Source organism: Brienomyrus brachyistius, chromosome 10 (assembly GCF_023856365.1).
Source record: "Brienomyrus brachyistius isolate T26 chromosome 10, BBRACH_0.4, whole genome shotgun sequence".
NCBI classification, from domain to species: Eukaryota; Metazoa; Chordata; class Actinopteri; order Osteoglossiformes; family Mormyridae; genus Brienomyrus; species Brienomyrus brachyistius.
This window is the reverse complement of record NC_064542.1, coordinates 26,536,574-26,559,028: the sequence shown is the minus strand read 5'-3', so window position 1 is coordinate 26,559,028 and position 22,455 is coordinate 26,536,574. Positions and strand designations below refer to the sequence as shown.

The 22,455-nt window shown below is 41.4% G+C and overlaps 1 protein-coding gene across 1 annotated transcript; it reads right to left on the bottom strand.

Moving 5' to 3' along the window:
• Nucleotides 1–649: 649 nt before the first annotated feature.
• On the bottom strand, nt 650–22,013 carry nat16 (N-acetyltransferase 16). Its single transcript, XM_049029169.1, has 4 exons — nt 21,884–22,013; nt 14,843–15,066; nt 11,886–12,110; nt 650–11,314 (listed from the first exon to the last, which is right to left on the bottom strand). Exons 2-4 carry the CDS (start codon nt 15,056–15,058, stop codon nt 10,754–10,756), a joined length of 1,002 nt encoding a protein of 333 aa, XP_048885126.1. The 5' UTR covers nt 15,059–15,066; nt 21,884–22,013; the 3' UTR covers nt 650–10,753.
• Nucleotides 22,014–22,455: the final 442 nt, after the last annotated feature.

Below are 22,455 nucleotides of genomic sequence, written 5' to 3'. Positions count from 1 at the left end.
CTCTCATGTTGATGTGGCATTCTTACCCTGCAAAACACACCAGTTTGGCCACCGCACTTTTTCCATTTTCACCAGTTTCTTTATATCTAAATATTAATCTGTCTGAGTTATAGAACAGCTAGACATTTTGCATGCACATTTTTTTTTGACTGTCATTTACGGCTCCTGACAAAAGAAAGAATCCAAGCAGAGATACTAAAAAAAAACCAACAAAGAACTTCGTAAAAGGTTTGTCTGAGTCCATAGTGAGTTTCTGATTCTAACATTTTTGTATCTGCTTTTTCAGTTACCTGTTTGTTAACCCTATGAAAATACTGCTACAGAACATACATTATGACGCTAATAACTGCTTGTGACTAAAAACTACCAACAATATTCACTTCACCATTGCACTAGATACACACATTTTATGTTGTTCGTTTCTGAGAGTCCGTCTTAATTCTTAAACAACTTTCACTTCCCCATACATATTTAAATATTAGTATATGTGAAAAGATTATTTCTAAGTTAATGATTCAGTCCTTACTGAAAGAGAGGAATGTTAAAAAGCACACATACACAGCACTATCACAATAACTAATAAAGCAAAAAACAAAATAATAATAATAATAATAGTAATAATAATAATAATAATAAACCAAACAATAAATGGAATAGATATCAATCTTTCAATCCCGGTAAAACAGCCATCAGTGTTATATTATACAGCCTGTATTTCCTGTACATGGCCAGGTTTACAATCACATTTAATTCTTCACTTGTTTCACTTCCAGTGCCCTTTGCTGTTTGCCCAAATGTCCCAACAGAATTCCCTGCCTATAGCAGACTGTCAGACACAGCTTGTTAACCAAAATAAACCCCACAGGTAAAAGATGACATGACCGGTAAAATTTCACGCAAACTGCGATGGGTATTTACACATTTCATATGCTCCTTCTGCTGGTCGTAAACCTGGCCATGTGATCCCTTCCAAACCGATCCCCTCCACAAAAAGCATCCAGAATAGTAGAAAGGAACACATCCCATTGACCTCTCAAGCATCGCAAGGTTTAAAAAAGTTGTATTTAAAATAGTTATGCATCTTTTACATTTTTCCAAAATGACGGAGAATAACACAAATTCTATTTCATTTTCATCTCATCACTTCAGAATAAGCAATGAGCTTGGGTATACCAGCCTTGTGCCCTGACTGGGACAGGCTCCAGGCCGCCCAGTGACCCTGACCAGGGTAAGAGGTTGGAAGATGAATGAATGGATAGATGGTTGGGTATATAAAATATATATATATATATATATATATAAAAAATTTTAGACAACCGATAATCATCACAACATACAGTCAACTCTTTAAATAGTCTCACCTTTGACTCCCACAGCATTTGTCCCTTCAGTTCTTTCCAGAACTTAGTACTGCGTATTATTTTCTGATGTATCACTCATTTTACACGAATTAGATCAAGATGTTTAGAAATGGCTTCAGTGTATATTTGAGATTTGAGTATATTTAGACTGCCGTCAACACAGCCAGTGCTTGGTGCTAATCTGGATGGACTCCGGCCCATATCTGGAACAGGCATAAGCACTCAGCACTAACAGGTGCATGGAATCCGACTGTGATGTTTTTGGAGATACTGCACCGGGGGAGTCAACATCACCTCAACGCCCAGGAGAACTTTGCATATACCAGATTTGTCTTAGGTGTGCCTCAGGGCCTCCAACGGGTTCAGTTACAATCGGGGCCATTTGATTGGGAAACATTTAAATGGCCCATGTGTGGGCTGGCAAAAAAAGAAGTCAATATACGTTGCTACATTCCCATAAAGAATATCCGCAACCTGGCCATCGACCATCACTGGAGATACCTCATCAAAAGTGCATATAGCGTTCAGGAGTTCTAACACTCTGAGGAATGTACATTTTGCTATATACTGTGTACAGGTCAGCCACTGAGAAGCTTAAGTTCTCAGCTGAAAGCTCTAATCTCTGAGAAAAATACACAGCATGTACAACACACGCTGTCTATAGTTATGCTGAGAGTTGAGGTGGTTTGAAAAGTACATTATGACATCATAAGGCAAAATATACAAGACGACTATATATGGGTTATAAGAACACATGAAACTATGCATTGACCAAGCAGAATAAACAACAGTTATGTTTCATTACAATTAAATAAAAAAGAATAACTACAGTGACTTAACTTTTAAGTACAGTACAATGAGGCAGAAAGTGGTTCACAGTTCATACAAACATGACATGTTATCAGTGTGAGTGCTAGTTACAGAAACATACCATAAGGAAAGGAGAAGGACTTGCTCAGATGGGTGTGTTTCACTTGTAAATTGAGACTTTAAAAGCTCACTTTTACGTCACTTCTATGTCAACCAAGAGCTCAGGTAAACAACTTCTTCATGTAACATTTTAGCATCACAATAATATATCCAATATCGAACATGACGAAATGTTGCACATTACACAAACTAACTAATTTCAGGTCCAGAAAGTAAAAATCCAGACCAGCTTTTTTTTTGTTTCAACCAACCAGTTGAGTCACTCTGTGACACTTTATACTCAACTGGTTGCTTGAAACAAAATCTTGGTCTGGATTTTCACTTTTGGACCTGAAATTTCCACCTCCGCTCTGAACTACATTTTTTTAAATTATTAATAAAAATGTAATGAAGAAGTTTTTAAAGTATACTGTCATTCACTATGCCAATCACATGATATATGTGCAAAATCTCTCACATTACACCTTTAGAAGCCTATAAACTTAGCCGTTATCCTTTCCTTTAATACAGTATAGTGATATACACAGACCTTCAGACAATAGTCTGTGCTTATGTATATATATATAAAAACCAGAAACAGAGGGAGAACATAAAAAACAGGATATGAACACAGGAATGCAAATGAAGGAAGGATGGGTGTTTGGAGGATGAAGAAAAGTTTGGAAAGACGCCCACAGTCTCATCTTATGGGGATTCACATTGAAGTGCCCTTTTAAGGACTCTTATTGAAAACAATGTACCTACATACAAAAGAAAAGTTTATTTATAAAAAGGTTGTAAAGGTACAAGCTTTAAACAAATGGCAGTTGAATATTTTGTCCCAATTCGTAATGAAGCAGAAATCATTTTTTACCCTAAACTGGGAAAAATCCCAGTAAACAGTCGCAGGAGTAGTATAAATCTATGGTTGTTTATAATCAACGAGGCTATACTGACCTGCAGCACGATATCATCCACAAATTAATGACAAATACACTTTGCCGAGGAATTAGTTTTCTACAGTCTGTGGTCCAGTTGGGTACAAGAATCTACAAAGTGTTAAGATGGCTGGTCCTGCGCATGTTATGTTAAATGCGATAGCAAAATAGGCTGAATTCATATGAGTTCCATCACGTTCCTGCTTTACACTAATATCCCAGTTTGGCCTCTGATTAAGCTGGAAAAGTAGGACTTTTAAAGGCCGCTGTGAATGACCTTCCCTGAGAACTTTTCTAGGTGAAGTTTTCAGAGGATCCTGCTAGTCGTACTAGAATGATCAGGCACTGTAGCAGCACTCCCTCTGCTCCGTGCCACCAGACACCAAGGGCTGCTGCTGGTGTAGATTCCACTCAGACGTAAAAGCCTAAAACTCAAAACTGCATCCTAGTGTTGCAGGGTCACCAGGTGGAACGATACAGCTCATGTGGGTGTTCTGTGTCTGTAAGCCAAGGCTCCCCGATTCCAGTGCCGGAGGCTCAGACTGCAACACAGCTTGAGCTCACCAGCTCACCAGTGAATTGCCAGGTTTATTAGGTAAGTCTGAGCTGGGGAATCTGCAAAAGGTGTTGCAGAGTGGCCCTCCAGGACCGGAACTGGGGATCCTCGCTGTAAGCGTTCCGGCCCATGTGTGTCAGTTACATGCTTAATACTTAAGCACAAATGAATCTTGAGACCATCAAGTGCGTCGTGCATGTAAACTAGCTGGTTCTCAGTTCCCCATGGGGGATCAAGTGCAATGTAATTTAGATTAAAGGACACGTTAAAGACTGAACAACCCCAGCAAGCAGCCAGCTGTCTCCTTTGAGACATAATGTATTCATCAACATAACGATGTCAGCCACACACATGTCCGCATGCATGTGCACTTCGGAATTTCACAAGAGTATCAAGCGCACAAACATACTTGAGGCTCACACGCAAGCACACACATGCCTGTGGATTGATATGGAACGATTCCCTATTTCCTATATGCTATTATTGCAATCCTTTTTTTTTATTTACTTTTTTTGGTCCAAAATGCTACTAGTTATAGTTAAACAACCAAAACTTTTGTGCAATTTGGTTATTTATCTGCTGAATAAGGGATGGAATACAGAAAATTTGTTAAAATGTTCAGTAGAGTGGCACTAAAAAAGAATATTGGAAGATTAGCTTATATCTTACTAAAAGTAGCCAGCATGAACTGCCCTAACCCAAGTAGCATTTCTGTGTCTTGTTTAAAATATCATTAAAAAAGTGCATTCATACACTGAAATATGAAAACGGCAAAACTAATTAAGCAGACTGTTAAGAAGGTTTATTGTCGTCTTCTGCACTAGTCAAATCTGAAATTACAATATTTAGCCTGTTTGTCATTTGTGTTATCGTTTATTTATGAACTACCTGAACCCTAAATATAATTGACAGATATTATATATACAAACAATGTGGCACTATTTCTGTTAATTCAATTTTTTAAACTCCTTTTTCGGTTATTTAGATTTTTAAAATTGCTAGTAAGTAATTTTTATTAGTTTGTTTTAAGCCCATACATATATATGTCAGTGTGTCTGTGTACTGCAGAACAGGTCAATCCATCGCATGGCTCATACATACGTAAGCTTACACACTAGGGACAATTTGGAGACACTATGTCACTATTCCGCCTATCTGCATGCCTCTGGACTGAAAAGGGATCTGACACGGCTATGGAGGAGCATGCAAACTCCACACAAACACAGAGCACAGGTGGGACTGAGACCTCGGGCCTGGCAGTATGAGGAAAGACGACCCCCACCCCAGCATGCTGCCCCACTACACCACATGTATAATAAGCTGGTTTATGTAGCAAGCAGGGATTGTTGGTCTGTCGTGTCTTTAAGTATTTCAAAAATTACCAGTCCTAACCCTCCCCCAACCCTACATCCTCACCATAATCTACTCCCTATACTCAGGGAGACAGGGTACATGGTTTAAAAAAACGGACATTTTTGTTTTTTTAACAAAACAGTACTTTCTACTGTACATAACATTCCCCTGTTGAGGAATGTCTCTACAGGTGCTACTGGCATAAGCTTAAGGGTAGCAGCCTGCGCAGATTCTACGTGGGACTCTGTGTGTTTGCTCTGTGTGGCTGAATTAGGGCTGTTCTGACTAACGCGAGGAAATGACCCTCATCCACTGCTAGCTACGCTCCGACATTAACATAAGAGAGTCTCTTCCTGTAGGCCGTGGGTTGACGGAATCCTGCTACAAAACGGCATATTCTCTTGGGAAGTTTTGCATTTGCTTTGCCCTCTTTAAGGTTCACTAGACACTAGTTACTCACAGTTGCCCAGTCTCAGTCTCAGCCAGAGGGCATTGCAGACCCATACGTCTCCTACGTTACACAATAGCCCTGCTCACTGTCTGACTGGTAATACAATGTGAGGGACATGAACTCTTGTTACACAGTCCATGCTTACCCCTTAAACCCCTCACCCCACCCCAGCCCGTCACCATTCCCTTACTGCCGTCATTGTTTCCATTCCTGGAAAAGAAATTGAAAATGCATGCCCTAGATGAAGAACAGGGACGAGCTTCACGTGTCACACTGGGCCCACCCCCAGCCCCCCAGCGCCCCAGCGCCCTCACCAACCTGCTCACAACTAAATGTATCGCTCGATGCCATATGCAAAGAAAAAAATGACTTAATGAAACATGGCAGAAAACACAAAGAAGGAAAATAAAGACAGTAAAATCCGGTGGGGGGTAATATGGCAGAAGGTCCATGAATATAAAACATGAAAACTGGTATACACCTGCTTACATTTCCATACATTTTTGCTAACAACCATCTTCGTTAAGCTTAAATTTGATAAGGAAATTTGCACTTGTTCACGTATAAGTACAATAAAGTATAAATTTGTTCCCATTCCAATGTGCCCCCCTGCCCAGTTTTGGTACGATCCGTTATGGCTCACGGAGCTGATCCCTCTTATTGACCCAATGAGTGGCATAATGAAATATTTTAGGATCTGGCAAATTTCCTGGGAATCCACAGCAAAACTGAAAACTCAAAGGGAAACTCTTATGTGCCAAGTTCACTCTGAATACATTTTGTTAACAGAGACAAACCCTTCGCCGCGATATTGGATACTCATTTCAGCAGAGCTCTCTTCACCCAAACGCTCCTTATTCTCTCTTATGCGTGCAGGTTTTCTATATGAATCCAGACCGGAACTGGGATCTAGAATGTTCCTCCCACCTGGCGGCATCACGCTATTTTGTCACTTCTTTAAACAATGCTTCGGTTAAATATCTTACAGTGAAGAGTTTGTCTAAGTAAGATTCTCTGACAGTATTATGTGCTATAATACTAATAATGATGCATAAACCTTTACCCAAAACTGCATAACATATGTTGACATTACACAGCTTTAGCCAACAGGTCACAGACAGCAATGCGGGCAATGCACACTTTAACCACAATATATAGTTTGTTTCTAAGATATTGCGGCTCAAACAGAATGTGCCACTCAGCTACCATCAGCGTCAGCAAACCCAGAACACAGAGCCCTACAGTACAGCGTGAATCTGTTTAAAATACACCATACAGTTTAGTACCACTGAGCTGGAGCAGAGTTTATACATAATTTTGCCATGAGGGTCCCCTGGCTGTTACATATGACAGTTTGCTACTCTTTTTCGTGCTGCTTTGTTTACGGTTTGTCACATAACAAAACTGATACGAGACGAGATGCTTCATTCAAGTACAAAAAATGTGGAACAACAAGCAGAGTCCATTTGAAGACGAAGGACGGTTCTTCTTGTTCTGGTGGTGAGCAGTTTGTAAAGTGCTCTGCAGAGAACGGAAATCACCTCAGCACATTTTTAAAAGTTTGTTTTTTTCACATGAAGGGGGTGGGCGCCTGTGGGAGGTTAATGTCAGTGCTGAGAACGCTGTCACCCATTTTGACCACGGGATGAATTTTCTCACGTGAAACGAAAACATCGAGGAACTAAGGCTGTCTGCAAATGGTCAGAAGGTTTGTGATGTGTTACCCATCTGCCAGCTACTTCTCAGAAGATGACAATTTACAGAAGTAAAATATTCTTTTTGAGTTGCAAGTGGTACAAACCTTAATAAACAGGAACTTAAGAATGCTTCAGTAACCCTATTACTCTGGCTGCCGGCTGGGACCAAACTAATATTAGAAACTTCATCCCATTTCAGAACAGACAGTCATGTATTCTTGAGTGGATCTGTCTCCCAACTTTGAACATTAACTACCCACAGCGCACTACAAACTCATTGTCTGGTTAATGTATTGTCAACGCTCCTCCATCCTTATATGTCATCGCACTGCCATAAAAGGATGGTCGAATCTGGAATCTTCAATTTTATAGCTTAATTCTGCTTCAGTTTTAATTTCAGTCGGGGACAAGGCTCTGGTGCACATTGGTAGAGGACACTTTTTTGAAATGTATGGGGCAATTTTAGCTTTTCCATCCCAATTGGCTTTTGTACAGCCGCCCTGAAGCAGCGTATACAATAACATATGTGGAATTTGGGCCAGAAGTGAAGGAGCTGGGGGGGCGGTGCTCAGACCCCCACTGTACATGCTGGTCTTCCCTTCGTCATTACAGTCTGTTGGCCTCCATTCGAATCTTTTCTTCTTAGGTTCAACAGCAAAATTAAGACTTAAAAAGAGTCCAGAACCATTAGATAGTGTTTCCCAATCCGGTCCTTGGGGACCCACAGACAGTCCACATTTTCGCTCCTACCGGGAGCTGGGAAGGAGCAAAAATGTGGTCTGTCAGGCAGGGAGCTTGGATGGAGCAAAAATGTGGACCGTCTGTGGGTCTCCAAGAACTGGGTTGGGAAATACTGCACTAGAAGATTAATGTAAGAATAAAACAGATGTTGTAGTTTCTTGGGAAGCTTTTTGGTTTTTTTTTTTTGAAAACTTTTTGTAGAATCCTTGATCGTGGTTCACTAGGCAACTTAATGGTTCTTCTCCTTGCTTTCACTGAAATTGGGCGTAAACATGGTCCACTCATCTACACACTGTCCTCTTGCTTAGACCTTTGGCACAGCTGGAAGCATGCCTTTAAAGGGATAGTAGGCTGACCTTCTTACTGCCACGCATCTCTTCCAGCCCTCACAGCCAACCAAGCGCTCTGGAGCGGCCTTTGGGGACACTCTGCTGATGTGGTTTGTCATTTGCTTTCAGTTTCTCTGTGTCTTCCTCGAATATTTCCCCCATAGTTGCCGTTCAGCCTCAACATTGACTCAGTTCAATCCATCAGTCATAATAATAATAAAAAAAATGGTCTGTGCTCATTGGGGAAGCAAGAGGAATGTGTTCTTTTTGCATTCAGTCCATCGCTAGAATCGTCCTCGTTCTTCTTAAGCTTCTTTCCCATTGACAGGTATAATTCATGCTTAATTTAAAAGTGAAAAAATATATTTTCTATCTTCTACTTTAGATTACTAATATATCAAAATATTAGTTTATCCATCTATAGAAGATGTTTCTCATCATGTCCTCGTGAGGCCTCTTAACGAAAAAATTAAAAGCTGTTGGTGTGATTTAAAAAGTTGGTTTGTTTTTTATGTCCAATAAACAGCAAAGTAATTACAGAGGGTAATATCTGACTAATGCAATGTACATATTGGCCATTTACATTTCCTGCAACTTTCATTTTCTTCCTCCTTCTTAGAAAACCATTGTGTGTTTCACATTATATATCTATGTATTTATTTTTTAAGGCATTAAAAGTATATAAGGAAATGAATAAACAGGCAAAGGAATCTGTTGCTTAATGGAGTAAGCAAAGTTGCTTTGAGAATTTCAATAAGGGAATAATATTCGGTCTTAAGAGAATACTGGAAGGTAGTGCAGGAGATCCGACTGAGATGCTACGCATGAGATGAAGATACTGTACTTGGTGGATAACTTTAAATAGCCATAAAAGTATGACAGTCAGTCACACAAGGGTTCCAGACCTTCGTGTCATTACAGTAAAATCTAAAAAAGCAGGAATCTCGGTGCACATTAACAATAGCTTATGTGAAGGCAAATCAATACACTTCTGGTTAATGGATGCAAAAATGAAAGACATGCGTGCTTTTGCGTTCGTGTTTGGTATCTTTTTTCTTGCTTGACAAATAACTTTGGATCAGGTTCATTTATTTCAAATGGTATTCGCAAGTTCTCACCAAAACTCGGAAAGTACCGAACAATGCAGTGTATAAAAAATTCTGACGTTGATGATTCTGCTTCTTATAAAACGAATAATAACAAATTACTGCTATTGGTACTATATAAAAATATCTGTACCACAACTGATTAAATATTACATGTAAATAAATAACAGTAGAAAACTTGCAGCAGTTATTCTAGAAACACAATCAGGTCCCTCCATGTCATTCCTCTGAACACAGATTAGTCCAATAAATACTCACATCATGCATTCTATTACAAATATGACCATTATCTCTCTATACTCACATCATGCATCCAACCCTGAACATTCACAAGTTAAACTAATACCGATCACAGCGTATTTAGCAAAAAGGGCCAAGTGCCTCAAAGAGGGAATTGTCCATTGAAGACCGGCTCTTAAATAAGTCAATTATTAATCATTTTCATTAGCAGATATAAGTGCACACACTACATCTTGCAAACCTTTTGTAGTGCATTTTCCTTCAGCGAATACCATTTTGAAATAAAAGCCTGTTTGAAAAAGTTATTAAAATGTGAAATATATTTAACTAAATCAACAGCATCAATAACGTCGCTTGCTACATTGTATCGTTCTTGTTTTAAAAGAAGAGGAATTGTAACTTTGAAGGCTGTGAACCTGAAACTGTATTTTTTCGCGCTTGTATATGAGTGGTAGAGGTCGAGTCGCTTTTCATCGATTATTTTTCATCCTGGGTGCAGTTTACCGATTAACGCAAAACTAAACGATGCTGTTATGTTCCTCAGTTCCTCTATAGGATTTACGGAGTGAGAAGGGCAGCGGAAACATGCTTCCTGCCAAAACTCTTCAAAGCTAGAATGAACTGGCGTATCCAGCTGATCACTGTGCCTCACTGGGCCTCACATCACGTAATTACATACTATTTATAAAGTGCATTGAGACTTGTGCAGACCTATTTGCACTTTAGTCTATTTATAAACAAAAAATAATAATTGTTATGAGCTGCTTGAACATAAAGTGGATATCCTAAGCTTGCATTTCTATGTGTTTTCGGTTTCTTGATCTTTTATACACCAACAAAACTTGTAACCTATTTTAGAGTTAAAATGAATGCTTTTAAAATCCTACGTTGATTGCATTTGTTATATCTTTAAACGTTTTTGAGACTTGAGAGTTGCTATGCAGAGGTGAGTAAAAGGTACCCTCAAGGAAGCAGAGGGTGGGGCGGCTTCCTTTTTTGAGGGATGTCTCTCTGAGGAAGGGGCTGTCTGTCACGTCATCACTCTCCTTTCTTCTCTCTTGATCTCGCCTAGCTAGACCAGGTCGGACTCCACCACGCACTGCTCGGTGTAGCCCTTCACCAGCTCCACGCCCATGGTGTTGCGACAGAATTCGGCCAGTGGCTCCCACAGGGGGGGGTCCAGGAACAGCTGACACATGACGTTGCCCCGCAGAGTGGCGGTGTGGCGCCGCACGTGGGACACGAACTGCTGCTGCACCAGGTCAAGATCTTTCCCGAAGACGTCAATGTTCAGGTAATACCAGTCTTCTCCGATGGGCACGCGGAAGGGGAAGGTGCAAAGGCTGGCGACCGAGGGCCGAATCGCATCATCCACCATCCAGTCGATGTCCTTCTTGGCCAGGATGGCCATGTTGCTAGGCAGCGGTTTAAAGGGCTGCCAGTCTTGCACGATGGTGGCATTTGGTAGGACGTCCTGTGTGATGCTGGCACTCAGGAACAGCCTGTGGGCCTCGCTGGGGTCCAACAACACTGCCTGGGGGACAGTGGGACCCCCGAAACGCTGCGCCTCCGAATCCATCTCCGCCAGCCGCAGTTTGAGATCCTCAGCTCTGAAACGAACCAGGAGAATCGCCTGGAAGAACAGTTAGCAGGCCAGTATTCCTGTTAGTATCAACCCATTCATGTGTGTATGTGTGAAAAAGTTCAAACCCGCATAATTCAAATTTTTTTTCTTTTCTCTTCAATTAATGTATTCTTCTTAATGCGTGACCATTTGTTTCTCCTGTGTCTACATGCATTGAAATACTTTCTAATCAAGTCAGTCATGGTCATGTAAACTTAGAGTCAGTTTCATGGTGATCTACAATCTATACTTGGAAGAATAGGGTATTATATAGCTGAATATGGCATCATGAACGGTTACAAAAATGAAGTATTACAATTACATTTTTAAATTGCCTGTATTTTTTAATCCTTTACAGATTCTTTACAGATAAATCTTATAGTTTATCATAAGAAATATTACAGTTCATGACAATTGTCGTGGAAACATTTTTAAAAACACACCATATCAAAATATACCACACAATAATTCTGTACAATAGAATAATAACCTAATGACCAGGTAAACTATACCATTTATACTGTAAATAAACTGTCAATGGCCGCTGAGATTGTTTTAAAAAGGCTGTAAGAATCGTTACCTGCTTGGTGATGAGCCGATACTTCTGGAAGTCTTTAGTTCCCAGCTGGTCGTCACGGGTCAGGCGGCTCACCTTGACGTCAGGGTACCTGGCCTTGACCAGCTGGGAGCAGAAGCGCAGCAGGACCCCCGCCACGCCCTTGCCGCGCTCCTGAGGAGCCACCCGCAGCCCCTCTACCAGCACTGTCTCACCGTCGTCAATCACGCACACGGATTCCAGGGCAATCTGTGCGGAGGCAGGGGAGCCGGTAAGGAGGGATGTGTGGGCGAAAAGCCTGCCCTGTGAATTTATCACAGAACTGAAAACAACTCGGAGCAGAGGGCTCAATATCACTGTCGCATACTTATGTGTTATGTAGTAATTATATCATTCGGTCTTTAAGACAACAAACTGAATTAATGACACTTCTGATATAAACAAGACTGATCAATGTTCAAGACTATGTATTGTGTGCATTTGTATAACTGAAAGCACATTGCAGCTCAATCAGGGAGCTTTTCCACTGCACCAAGTTCCGGATTTTTGGAACCTTCCCTTTTCCATTGACTTCCGGCCAAGTACCAGTGCCAAACTTTTCAGCACCAAAAGTGCCAAACCAGCTGGGGTACTTCATTGGTACTCCGGTACTCTGGGACGGGACTTGAAACGCTTATGCAAATAGTCTACCTCTAAACACAATACAATCTTGAAAAAAGTTACGCACTCATAAATCAATGATAAACTAAGTGAAAATAAATTTCATTTTGATATGGTCAGAGGAACTGATACAAAAAAAGATCAGGATGGCATGGCAAGATATTTTATTTAATATACTAATACAGCAGGCATATAGCAGGCATCTAGCATGCCGTCCTACTGATGTGATTTTGTTGTAAATATAGAGATGTGATTGTTCTAAAAAATACTGGGGTGTTTATGGAAGAAAAAGGAGTTCATAAATTTTTCACAGCCACGTCTAGGAGTGAATTAAACTGCAAGGATGAAAAGGATAATGATTATCTCGGAGAATGTATGCAGCACGTATGCAAAAGCAGTGAGGTATTAATATCGTCCATTCCTGTAATATACCTCAGCCTGCAGCCATTTTTTCAAATTCAGTACAAAATGCCCCACCTCACGTCATGATGTCATTCGGCACTGGTAACAGTTTTTACGCCAGTGGAAAAACAACACTTTGAAGTACCAAACTTTCAGTACTTTCTCAAAGTACCAAAAGTACGGTACCTGGTGCGGTGGAAAAGCGCCCTTACTTGGCAAAATAAACTTGGCAAATAAAAATATCTGGGCTTCAATATTGTCTTTTTTACAGCCTCAAAATTCACTACAAAATTGATTGCAAATTTTATGTATATGTCATGGCCTGTCCAGTGACCAGCAGGGGTCACTACTAGTCCTCCGGAACCCTCCTGCTGTTTCCTAGCTGTGAGCCCCAATCCTCACGTGGTCTCCAGAGACCAGCCAAAGAGCCACTCCCGCTACTCCCGTTCCTTCAGAGTTCGGCCCGGGGGAGACCGCACCCACTTTTCCCAAGTCTCCATAGTCCAGCTCGGAAGGGACCACACCCTCTTCTCTCAAGCCTCCAGAGCCCAGCTCAGGAGGGGCCTCACAGTTCAAGTTGCAAGGTGCTGACCCAGATGGGGCCGCTCCGCCCAAACCCCCGGCTCCTGGCCCCAAGGAAGTCAACCCGCCCGAGTTTCAGACTCTCGACCCAAAGAGGGACCACGTCGCCTGCACCGGATCCTGAAGCAGCCATGCCGCCCAATCCTGATTCTGGAGACGTCTTTCCACCTGCATTCAACCCAGGTGAGGCCTCTCCTCCAGTTAGGACTCTCCTCCAGGATGCTCAGTCCACTGTGTTTCATCTGCCATCCTGGTGGGAACTTGCAGCTCACCTCCAGGTGCCCCGACTACATCCCGCTTGCCTCCTGTCTCCCCCTGAAGTCTCAGCGGGTCCAGTCTCATAACCAGCTGTCTCACCGATGCCTGCCTCATATCCTGTTGTCGCCTCGGTGGCCCTCCTCGTGTCTCCTGTCCCTAGTCCTGCTCTATCTCCTGTCCTGTGGTTCTGCCCTTTGTGTCTTGCCTGGCACAGTCCTGCGTCTTGTGTTTGTTTTGGTTCCATTGTGGTCTGGTGTCTTTCCCTGTTACTGATCCCCTGCCCACATGTGGGAAATGTCAACACCTGAATCGTATCAGTCCTTCGTTAGGCTGCTATATACGTGCTTCCCAGTCCTCTCTTCCCTGTTCTGTCATTGTTCCCTGTCATCTCCTTAAATTATAAATAAACTCCCCTTCTGGGCATTTCCTCCACTCGTGGGGGGCATTCTGGGGTTCCCTCTACCTTCACTCACCTTAATATGTGACTGTATACATAGATACATACATTGATACACACATATACGCACACATATACATATACAGACACTCCTCCACTTACGAACGAGATATGTTGCGAACGGCCTGAAACGTTCGTAAGTCGTTATTCATATAATCATTTTAATCATTTCGGTAACCTTTTTAAGTGTATACGCAAGTACTAAGAACTAGGATGTCTGGAGTACGCACGCTACGCTGCTGCGCGGCAGGGGTAGCGGTCAGAAGTCGTACGAGGCGGAATTGGCGCGCAGAAAAAAAATGATGCTGCGGACAGGAAACGGGAGCCCGATGGACACAGTTAGGACTGACAGTCCTCTTCGTTCGTATGTTCGAAAGTTCGTAAGCTGAAAGTTCATAAGTAGAGGAGCATCTGTATACATACAGTATATATATATATATATATATATATATATATATATATATATATATATATTTCTTTTGAGAATGCAAACTTATGTAATCCATCATTGTATCAATAGTATTTATATTTATCTTGTTTTTGGGTTAGACCTTAGTATTGGCATGTAACTGATTATGGATAAAACAACAAAATCAATTCGTTAGAAAGGCCAAGAATGTACCACTTTTCCATCTTTCCTCGCCAAGATGACCATGCGATGGGGTTCCTGGAGCCAAGACCCATAGCGAGTGGGCAGGTAGTCCAAGCCGCCGTAGATGTCCTGACTCATCGCCATTATCTCATCAAAGTCTTCCTCGGTTGCCACAGTAAACTGTAGCCCAGTCTGGGAGGGGAACTCAGGGAGAAGGGGGCAAGGCAGGCTGTTCTCGATTTTCATCCTGTAGCCTGAAAATACAGGTAAGAGGAGGATCGAATCAGCAAGGGGAAGAAAGACCTATGAAAAGACCCCAAAATTTCGCGTGATATCAGTGCTGTACTCACATCGTACATGACTGTCTGTACATGTTCCTATCCAAACCCAATGCTTCAACAATACAGGTAGGAGCCGCTTATATGGTGTTTCGTATCAAACACCAATGAGAAAAGCAGAGAAAGCCATTGATAGACAAAAACCATAATGCATATTTCAAATTAAGCCAAATGAGTATTTTGTCACACTGATGAAAACCATCTATGTCCATGTTTTGACAATTGTGACTTTTTCCTATAGAGAGAATATGCCTCCTGTCTTCTGATCTGGAAGAGCATGTATTCGACCAAGGAAAAGATGTTTTATGAAGTTAACTGGTATTTATGATTGTACTATTTAACATTTCTATTCATGATGCTCATTTGTATGAATTACTTTATATCCCTAATTTAAAAATGTCAATGTTGATATCATTGTTAATTTCAAATATAAAGCAAGATTAGTTTGTATCTTGCTGACACTGACATATTTGCCTCACTGACAACAATCTAGGAAAGTCTATTTAAAACATTAAACTGTTCACTGACAGCTGTGTAAAGACAGAAGGTTTCCATTTGTGGTGCTAAGGGTGTCTCATTACGTTGTTTTCAGTTTATTCTGTAAAGTAGTTTCTTAGATAATGTGTTTTTTCACACTGGTGAAATAATGGATTTTAAGAGATATATGTTTATCGTTGGACAGAGTCAATATGCTGGTTATATATCGGTAAATAGCTAGTTATAGAACGTAGTACTGTATCAGGTGGGGATTGCAAATGTTATAGCATGAACTGTAAATAAAATAGATCTTAAAGAAAAACTACTTGTTCATTGCTTACCTACTAATGTTCTCTGAAATGAAGTGATTGGCTAGAAAAGAAGATTACGCAAACTGGGAATTAATCTAGGCACAGTGTAACAATACTGATGATCATTCCAGCACCTGGGGTGTAATGGTACACGCAATTCATGGCTCAGCACAAACCCCAGTTTTCATTTCACGGTTCAATGCAATTTTGGTACAGCAGGGAAAATGCGATATGCATTTAAACTATTATTAAAAGTACAAACACAATTAAAATCAGTTGTAAACCAAACAAAGGGTAACGCATAGACGTATCTGTATAACAAAACCTTATTTGCACATTGTAAAATATGTAAAATATATAATGATTCAAAAATGTAACTGCATTATACTGTAACAATCATAATTAACTGAATCCTGTATTCTCGGCTTCTGAACATATCGCATATCTGTCGCAAATTAACACCCCCATAGCTTTAGTTATTTTTAGCCCGGTTTGAACTTTCTGACAAAAGCACCTTAAATGTCATATTCGAGTTCGGTATAACAGCCAAAAGTCAGTCTTGGTCTTATGAACTACACTATCTTCAGTCCTGGTGTAATTTATTGGGAAACCAAAATATTCCCGAGACGCTGATATAAGTGATGTCAGGGAGGGTTAATCAAGCCTCGCGCTTCGCCGTTATGACTGACTGCGACCAGCACTAGACGTAACCTCCCAGCCGCAAACAGCAAAATGTTTTTCATGTTTAGCACCTGCGAAAATATATTCATTCAGTTCATTGTGCATTCTGAACTGAAAACGAGGAAGAATATGCCTGCTGTTACAGCTCTATCCAGTGCGAAGAGAAACCAGGCCAGTGACCACTGCGCCGTTACTTCTCGGCATCCACAAAGCAGTGGTTTCCTTTCCAAGTCTCAATGACTAGGCAGACTGGAGGGAAAGTCAATTAAAAATCAGCAGGCCACGAACTGGAGTTTGATCACCTTCCCGTTTCATAAACTTTATAAACAGGTCCCTGAAAATGTATATGACTTAATAATACGAACATTTCTAATGCATAACGCAAAAAAATAACAACATGGCAGTGACCAGACTGCCTGTTCCCACTCAAGCTTTCTGGCATCCTACCGCTGCCCTTTGGAGGCCTTTGCCAACACTAATCCCTTAGCACCCCCCCCCCCCCCCCCCCCACACGCAACAGCCATCCTGTCCGGCTTCCACAGACAAAAACACATTGCTCTTAAAGAAGAATGGGGACAAAACAAACCCACAGAAAGAGAGAGAGGCAGGGGGCAAGGGTTAGAGGATTGGGTGGAAACAAAGGTACTATTATCTGGTGACATCGAAGACCTAGGTGCCATCATATCTGTGACTCGGAACCTTGGTGCCATCTTATCTGTGACTCGGAACCTTGGTGCCATCTTATCTGTGACTCGGAACCTTGGTACCATCATATCTGTGACTCGGAACCTTGGTGCCATCATATCTGTGACTCGGAACCTTGGTACCATCATATCTGTGACTCGGAACCTTGGTGCTCAGCTAGTTTTCCAGTACTATACATTAACCATCATCTTAAATCTTCAAGTTCAATACCATTGAAGACGATACTGGTCAACTTTCATGGATCCTAATATGATTGGAACTTAAACTTTACCCTCAAATTTACATTTATTCTGCAGGTGGTTTCATCCAAAGTGATGTATAACTGGGATGGCAAGGTCAGGCACTGCCTGGAGCAATTAAGGGCCTTGCTCATAATCCAAATGGTGACATCATTCCGCCCACCCTGGGATTTAAACCAGTGATCTTCTAATCATAAGCACAGGTTCCCAACCCACAGAGCTACTACCGCTCCCCAAAGGATGCAGTTTTGTTTCGTGCTGTTTGGTTTAAAAGCGAATTGCATGCACTGTGCATCTTATTAACAGCAGAACCGATCAGAAGTAAATGTGTGAGCACAAATGTTGAAGTCTTTAGCACAAACCCACTCCTTTGCAGCCAGCTGGCAGTCAGTGGATTCTGACAGCCCAGACCGGCCTCGACAGCCTCCATCAGACTGGATAAATGCTCCCCGTCATCCTCATTTCCCGCTGACATCCTTTCTATGTATACGGACCGGGCCAATAAACCGATTCCCACTTATACGACCCACATAAAATTTTCCAAAATTAAATACGAGCCCGAACCTGAATATGTTACTGGGATGTTTGAGGGACGCGCTGTACCAGGAAGATAAAGGGAGATGGACCGATGAATGGTGTTGTTGTTTTTACACCTCTATATATATAGAAAGGTTTCTGACGCATCTATATAGATGTTTTAGGAATTAAAATATAAAATAGCAATATAAAACATATTTAATATACATAGTGGGAGTTTCATATTACATTTTATTGTGCCTGTTATGTTCAGTAGCATTCTATTCTATTGTATTCTTTTATATTATATTGTATAATATTCTATTTTATTCTTCGAATTGATGACGATTATCACACCTATGCAAAATGAACACCCCTCTGCAACACACACAGCGGTGATGCATGTGATGAAGACGAATGAGATGCTCTTTACTGTTACGGTAACGGAAAAATACCGGATTTCTCAGCTGATCTACTTGGACGCTGCGTCTGAGTTTACTAATCTCCTTATGTAATATAGTGGACATTGTGACAGATGTGTTTTAGTGGCTCTGGATTTAAAATGCTTTTTCTCTTAAGTCATAAAAATAATCAAAACTGTAATATCAAGGTCTGGGTAAAGCCAGGGTGACGTCGAATTGTCACAGACCCTGTCGCAGAGGATTCGCCATTGAGCCTGTCCATATTTGGTACTATATGAAATATCCTATACAATGCAAAGAGATTGATTGCTTAAAGTGAATTATTTCATGCAATTTGAGGTATGTGTGTGTGTGTGTGTAGGAAGTAAGATCAACATATATGTTAATATGTACATATATGTGTGTGTATATACATGTATATATAGATCCTTACTAAATATAACTTAGCATCTATAAATCCATATATAATGTTGATGGAACATGTTTCACTGCAGTAGAGAATATTGCCCATATATGGAGAATAAGCGTGTGAGTCAGAGCACGCCGTCCATCTGTATGAGCATATATAGCGTGAGACATGGCCGCTGTTTGCATTTGCTGTTAGAATGTGGTGTCAGCTTCAGGCCAAGTCCCTTCTGACATAATGCCCCCCCCCACCCCCCCCCCCCAGAAGTGCACAAGTGTGGCGAGCAAATGTTGCCAGTTAAATTACAGAGAGACTACAGAGCACTAGCACACGTGACAGGCCTGGCCCTGTAATCCACATGGGCAGTGAGTGGAAGTGGGGTTAATCTATTTTTTATTTTTTTTGTATGTACATCACATATGTACTTTAATTAATATTATTTATGACACTGGCGGTCATTATGTATGATGTTTAGAGTGAAGTGGCTGGTGTTACAGCTACCGACGCATTTCAAATTTGAGTTATAAGTTTTATCTACCTTATACGATGTACGGCTGAAAATACGAATCTTCTCATGTTACTTCCTGACGTTAAGGATTTAATATCAGCTTAATCTCATCCACTCATGCATTTACTACAGTCTAAATCTCAGTGCAACCTCTCGCTTAGATAAACGGTTTGGAGAATCATGAGAAGTGATCTGAAAATGCGTAAGAAGCCATGATCAGCTGCTCCGACCCCCCACCCTCCCCCCACCCCCATAAATTGACCTTTGCCTTTAAAATGTTAAGTTCCCAATAGCAAAGTGTTCCCTACACCCTTACAAGTGCCTATACGATGTATCTTTGACTTCACAAACGTGCATGTCCGCCATATATATCTTAATATATTTTTTCGTGTATGCAAACCTACCGGAATCTCAACATCTTGTTAAGAGGGGGCTGGAACAGAAGTACGAACACATTGAATCGCGTGACGTAATGGAACCACGGGCCCTGGGTTACAAAACCCTTAATCAAGGTACTTAACCTGAATTTCTCAAGCATAATATCCAGCTGAATAAGAGAGAGATTTGCGTGTGCTGTTGGGTGAAAGCATCAGCCATGTGACAGAATAATGGGAATATGACATAATTACCAAATGTGGGTCACGACTGGGTACAACTCAATGTCAATGTCAATGTCCTTGAATCGACTCCAGCAGGAGGCTGTGGCAGCAGAGTTAGACCCTGCGTTCCTGCTCTTGCTCCCTAAATGACTTTGCAGAGCTGCACCAAAGCTAGAGACCTTTGTGGTACTGAGGCAGAACAGAAAAATGTACACAATGTCATGTACTGCAGAAGCTACGTAGTCCTGAATTACCACCCTGGCTCCTGGGAAGGCTTGGCGCGGTGCATCCGATTTTGCTGCTTCCGTTAAAAGGAAAGAGAGCGAAGATCAGCCAGCGAGCCGTTAAAAAAAAAATAATAACCACAGGAAAGAGAGACTGGGAGATTTAGGGAGCGATTATCGTGACAGAGAAAACGAAGCGGACGTCAAAGGGATGAGCAGGCTGGCAGACTTACAGAAAATTCTTCACCGTCCTTCTGCCCAGTAAATGTGCATTGATGCAAATAACTGTACACAGAACTCTCTCGCACTCAGTTCCGAATTCTGAAGCACCTGGGGAATTGGTAGATGCCGCACGTCGGCTCTCCGGGACACACACATTGCACACGCAGGCACTGTGACAAACGGATCGCAGACGCATCCATGTGTTTCCCATTCCATCCCAGTAAATTACCGCATAAAATAAGGTAAAGATTCCGTCCGGCACAGACTGTGGCATATCACTCCACAGCCATAAACATCCACAAAACCATCCATCGTCTGCATGTATATTACAGGTACAAATGCACATAAAGGTATACCCATTTATGCACAACATAGTACATATAATATCTGTGTAGTCAGCCTTCACATGTACTTCTACTTTTATTTTGACATACCCGCGGCGGACCATGATGATTCCTCTTTATGCACCACTAGATTTAGCTGTTACAAGGACTGCTTGTTCTCAGAACTCAGCAGAATGACCCACCTTTTCACAGCAGTCACGCCTCACATATGTTGCCTTCATATGGTATTATGACTGAATAATATACAAATATAACATATCGCCACATCAAATGGATCCGTTTGCTTCATATTTTACATCCCTATGCCTTCTTGCATGGAATATCACTTGCCTTCAGAGACTTGATGGATGTTTTTTTAAGAGAGCTAAATTGTTCATTTTAATGATATCTTTTTTTTCTGCTGTGCGGGGACCTTACTGAAGTGGTCATGCAGGGTGGTACATATGGTAAAAATGCTTAAAATCACTGTTAGCATTATGTGAGGAACATTTTCAGTGCAGGCTATACATAAGCTACACATGCATCATACAAATGTCTGTGCAACTATTTACTTGGATGGGCTCAAAATAAAGGAATTTTTAACGCTGGTATCTTGATGGCGTTGGTTAAACGGACACGCATGCACGTGTATATATATCGATGTGTATCTTAAATAATACACAAAATATTCTATGGTAAGCTGTTAACCCGCCTAATTCGGGCTCTTGGCTAAATTCCTTAATTTGGACCAGACAAAATGGCCGATACTAGATGGAGGGGGGGGATGGGACGGGATGGAGCGGTCGAATGGGAGATGGAGTGAGATGAGAAGAGATGCAGATATTGAGAGAAAGGGGACAAAAGGTGTTGAGAACTGACATTCATAGACGAGCAAATGGACAGACATGCTTCATGAGAGATGCACAGGTCTCACGGCACAAAAAAGCGTCTGGTTGAACCTAATAGAATAACTAAGCGAAGCAGTTACAGAAAATGCAATATATATAACACTAAATTTAATTAATAGCCGGCAACAAGAATAATTTCGATGTTAAGAGATTGCATGTCTTCTTAGCAAATATACAGTCAGCTGTACTTACTGTATTTAACGGGGAGCAGGATGCCACGGCGCTGCGAGCAGTCGGCAGGTGTTGGCTTCTAATGCAGCCGTGAAAGAAGAGAACGATAAAGTACAAATTCTGTCGGCTACTGGATCGGGTTTTCTGTATAAGAGATTATTGGTTTGCCCCTCCTACATCCATCCGTTTCACGCCCCCCTACCGCCACCCGGCATTGTAGTACCCACCCCCCAACACAGAGTCATACCCCACCCCCTTCCTTGTGTTCGTTCTCTTTTGCTCATGCCACTTGAAAAAGATAAATGACTGAGCCTCGCATTAACACTTACGCCGCCGAATAATTAACCAGGTTATCAATAAAGGCAAGTATAGAAACAAATCCTACAATTTGTGTTTATTAATTAATCTAGGTCCCATTAATATGCTCCGTGGGTCTGACGTGGCCTGGAATCCTAGAAATTATTCTAACGTTTCAGTGACTGGATATTTATCGAATGTACCTTTAAAATGCATCCCTATGCACCGCCGAATAAGGAATTCATTTGCGTTAACAGTTACAGTCATTCCGGTAAACGCTTGCGTGGCTGTTAAGG

What these genes read in the sequence shown, in the direction of transcription:
- nat16 (XM_049029169.1), bottom strand. Translation starts at nt 15,058, where the DNA reads ATGAAAATCGAGAACAGCCTGCCTTGCCCCCTTCTCCCTGAGTTCCCC. An exon ending in CGAGGAAAGATGGAAAAGTG is followed by an intron (nt 12,111 to 14,842) that starts GTACATTCTTGG and finishes GCCTCCGCACAG; the next exon opens with ATTGCCCTGGAATCCGTGTG. An exon ending in ATCGGCTCATCACCAAGCAG is followed by an intron (nt 11,315 to 11,885) that starts GTAACGATTCTT and finishes CTGTTCTTCCAG; the next exon opens with GCGATTCTCCTGGTTCGTTT.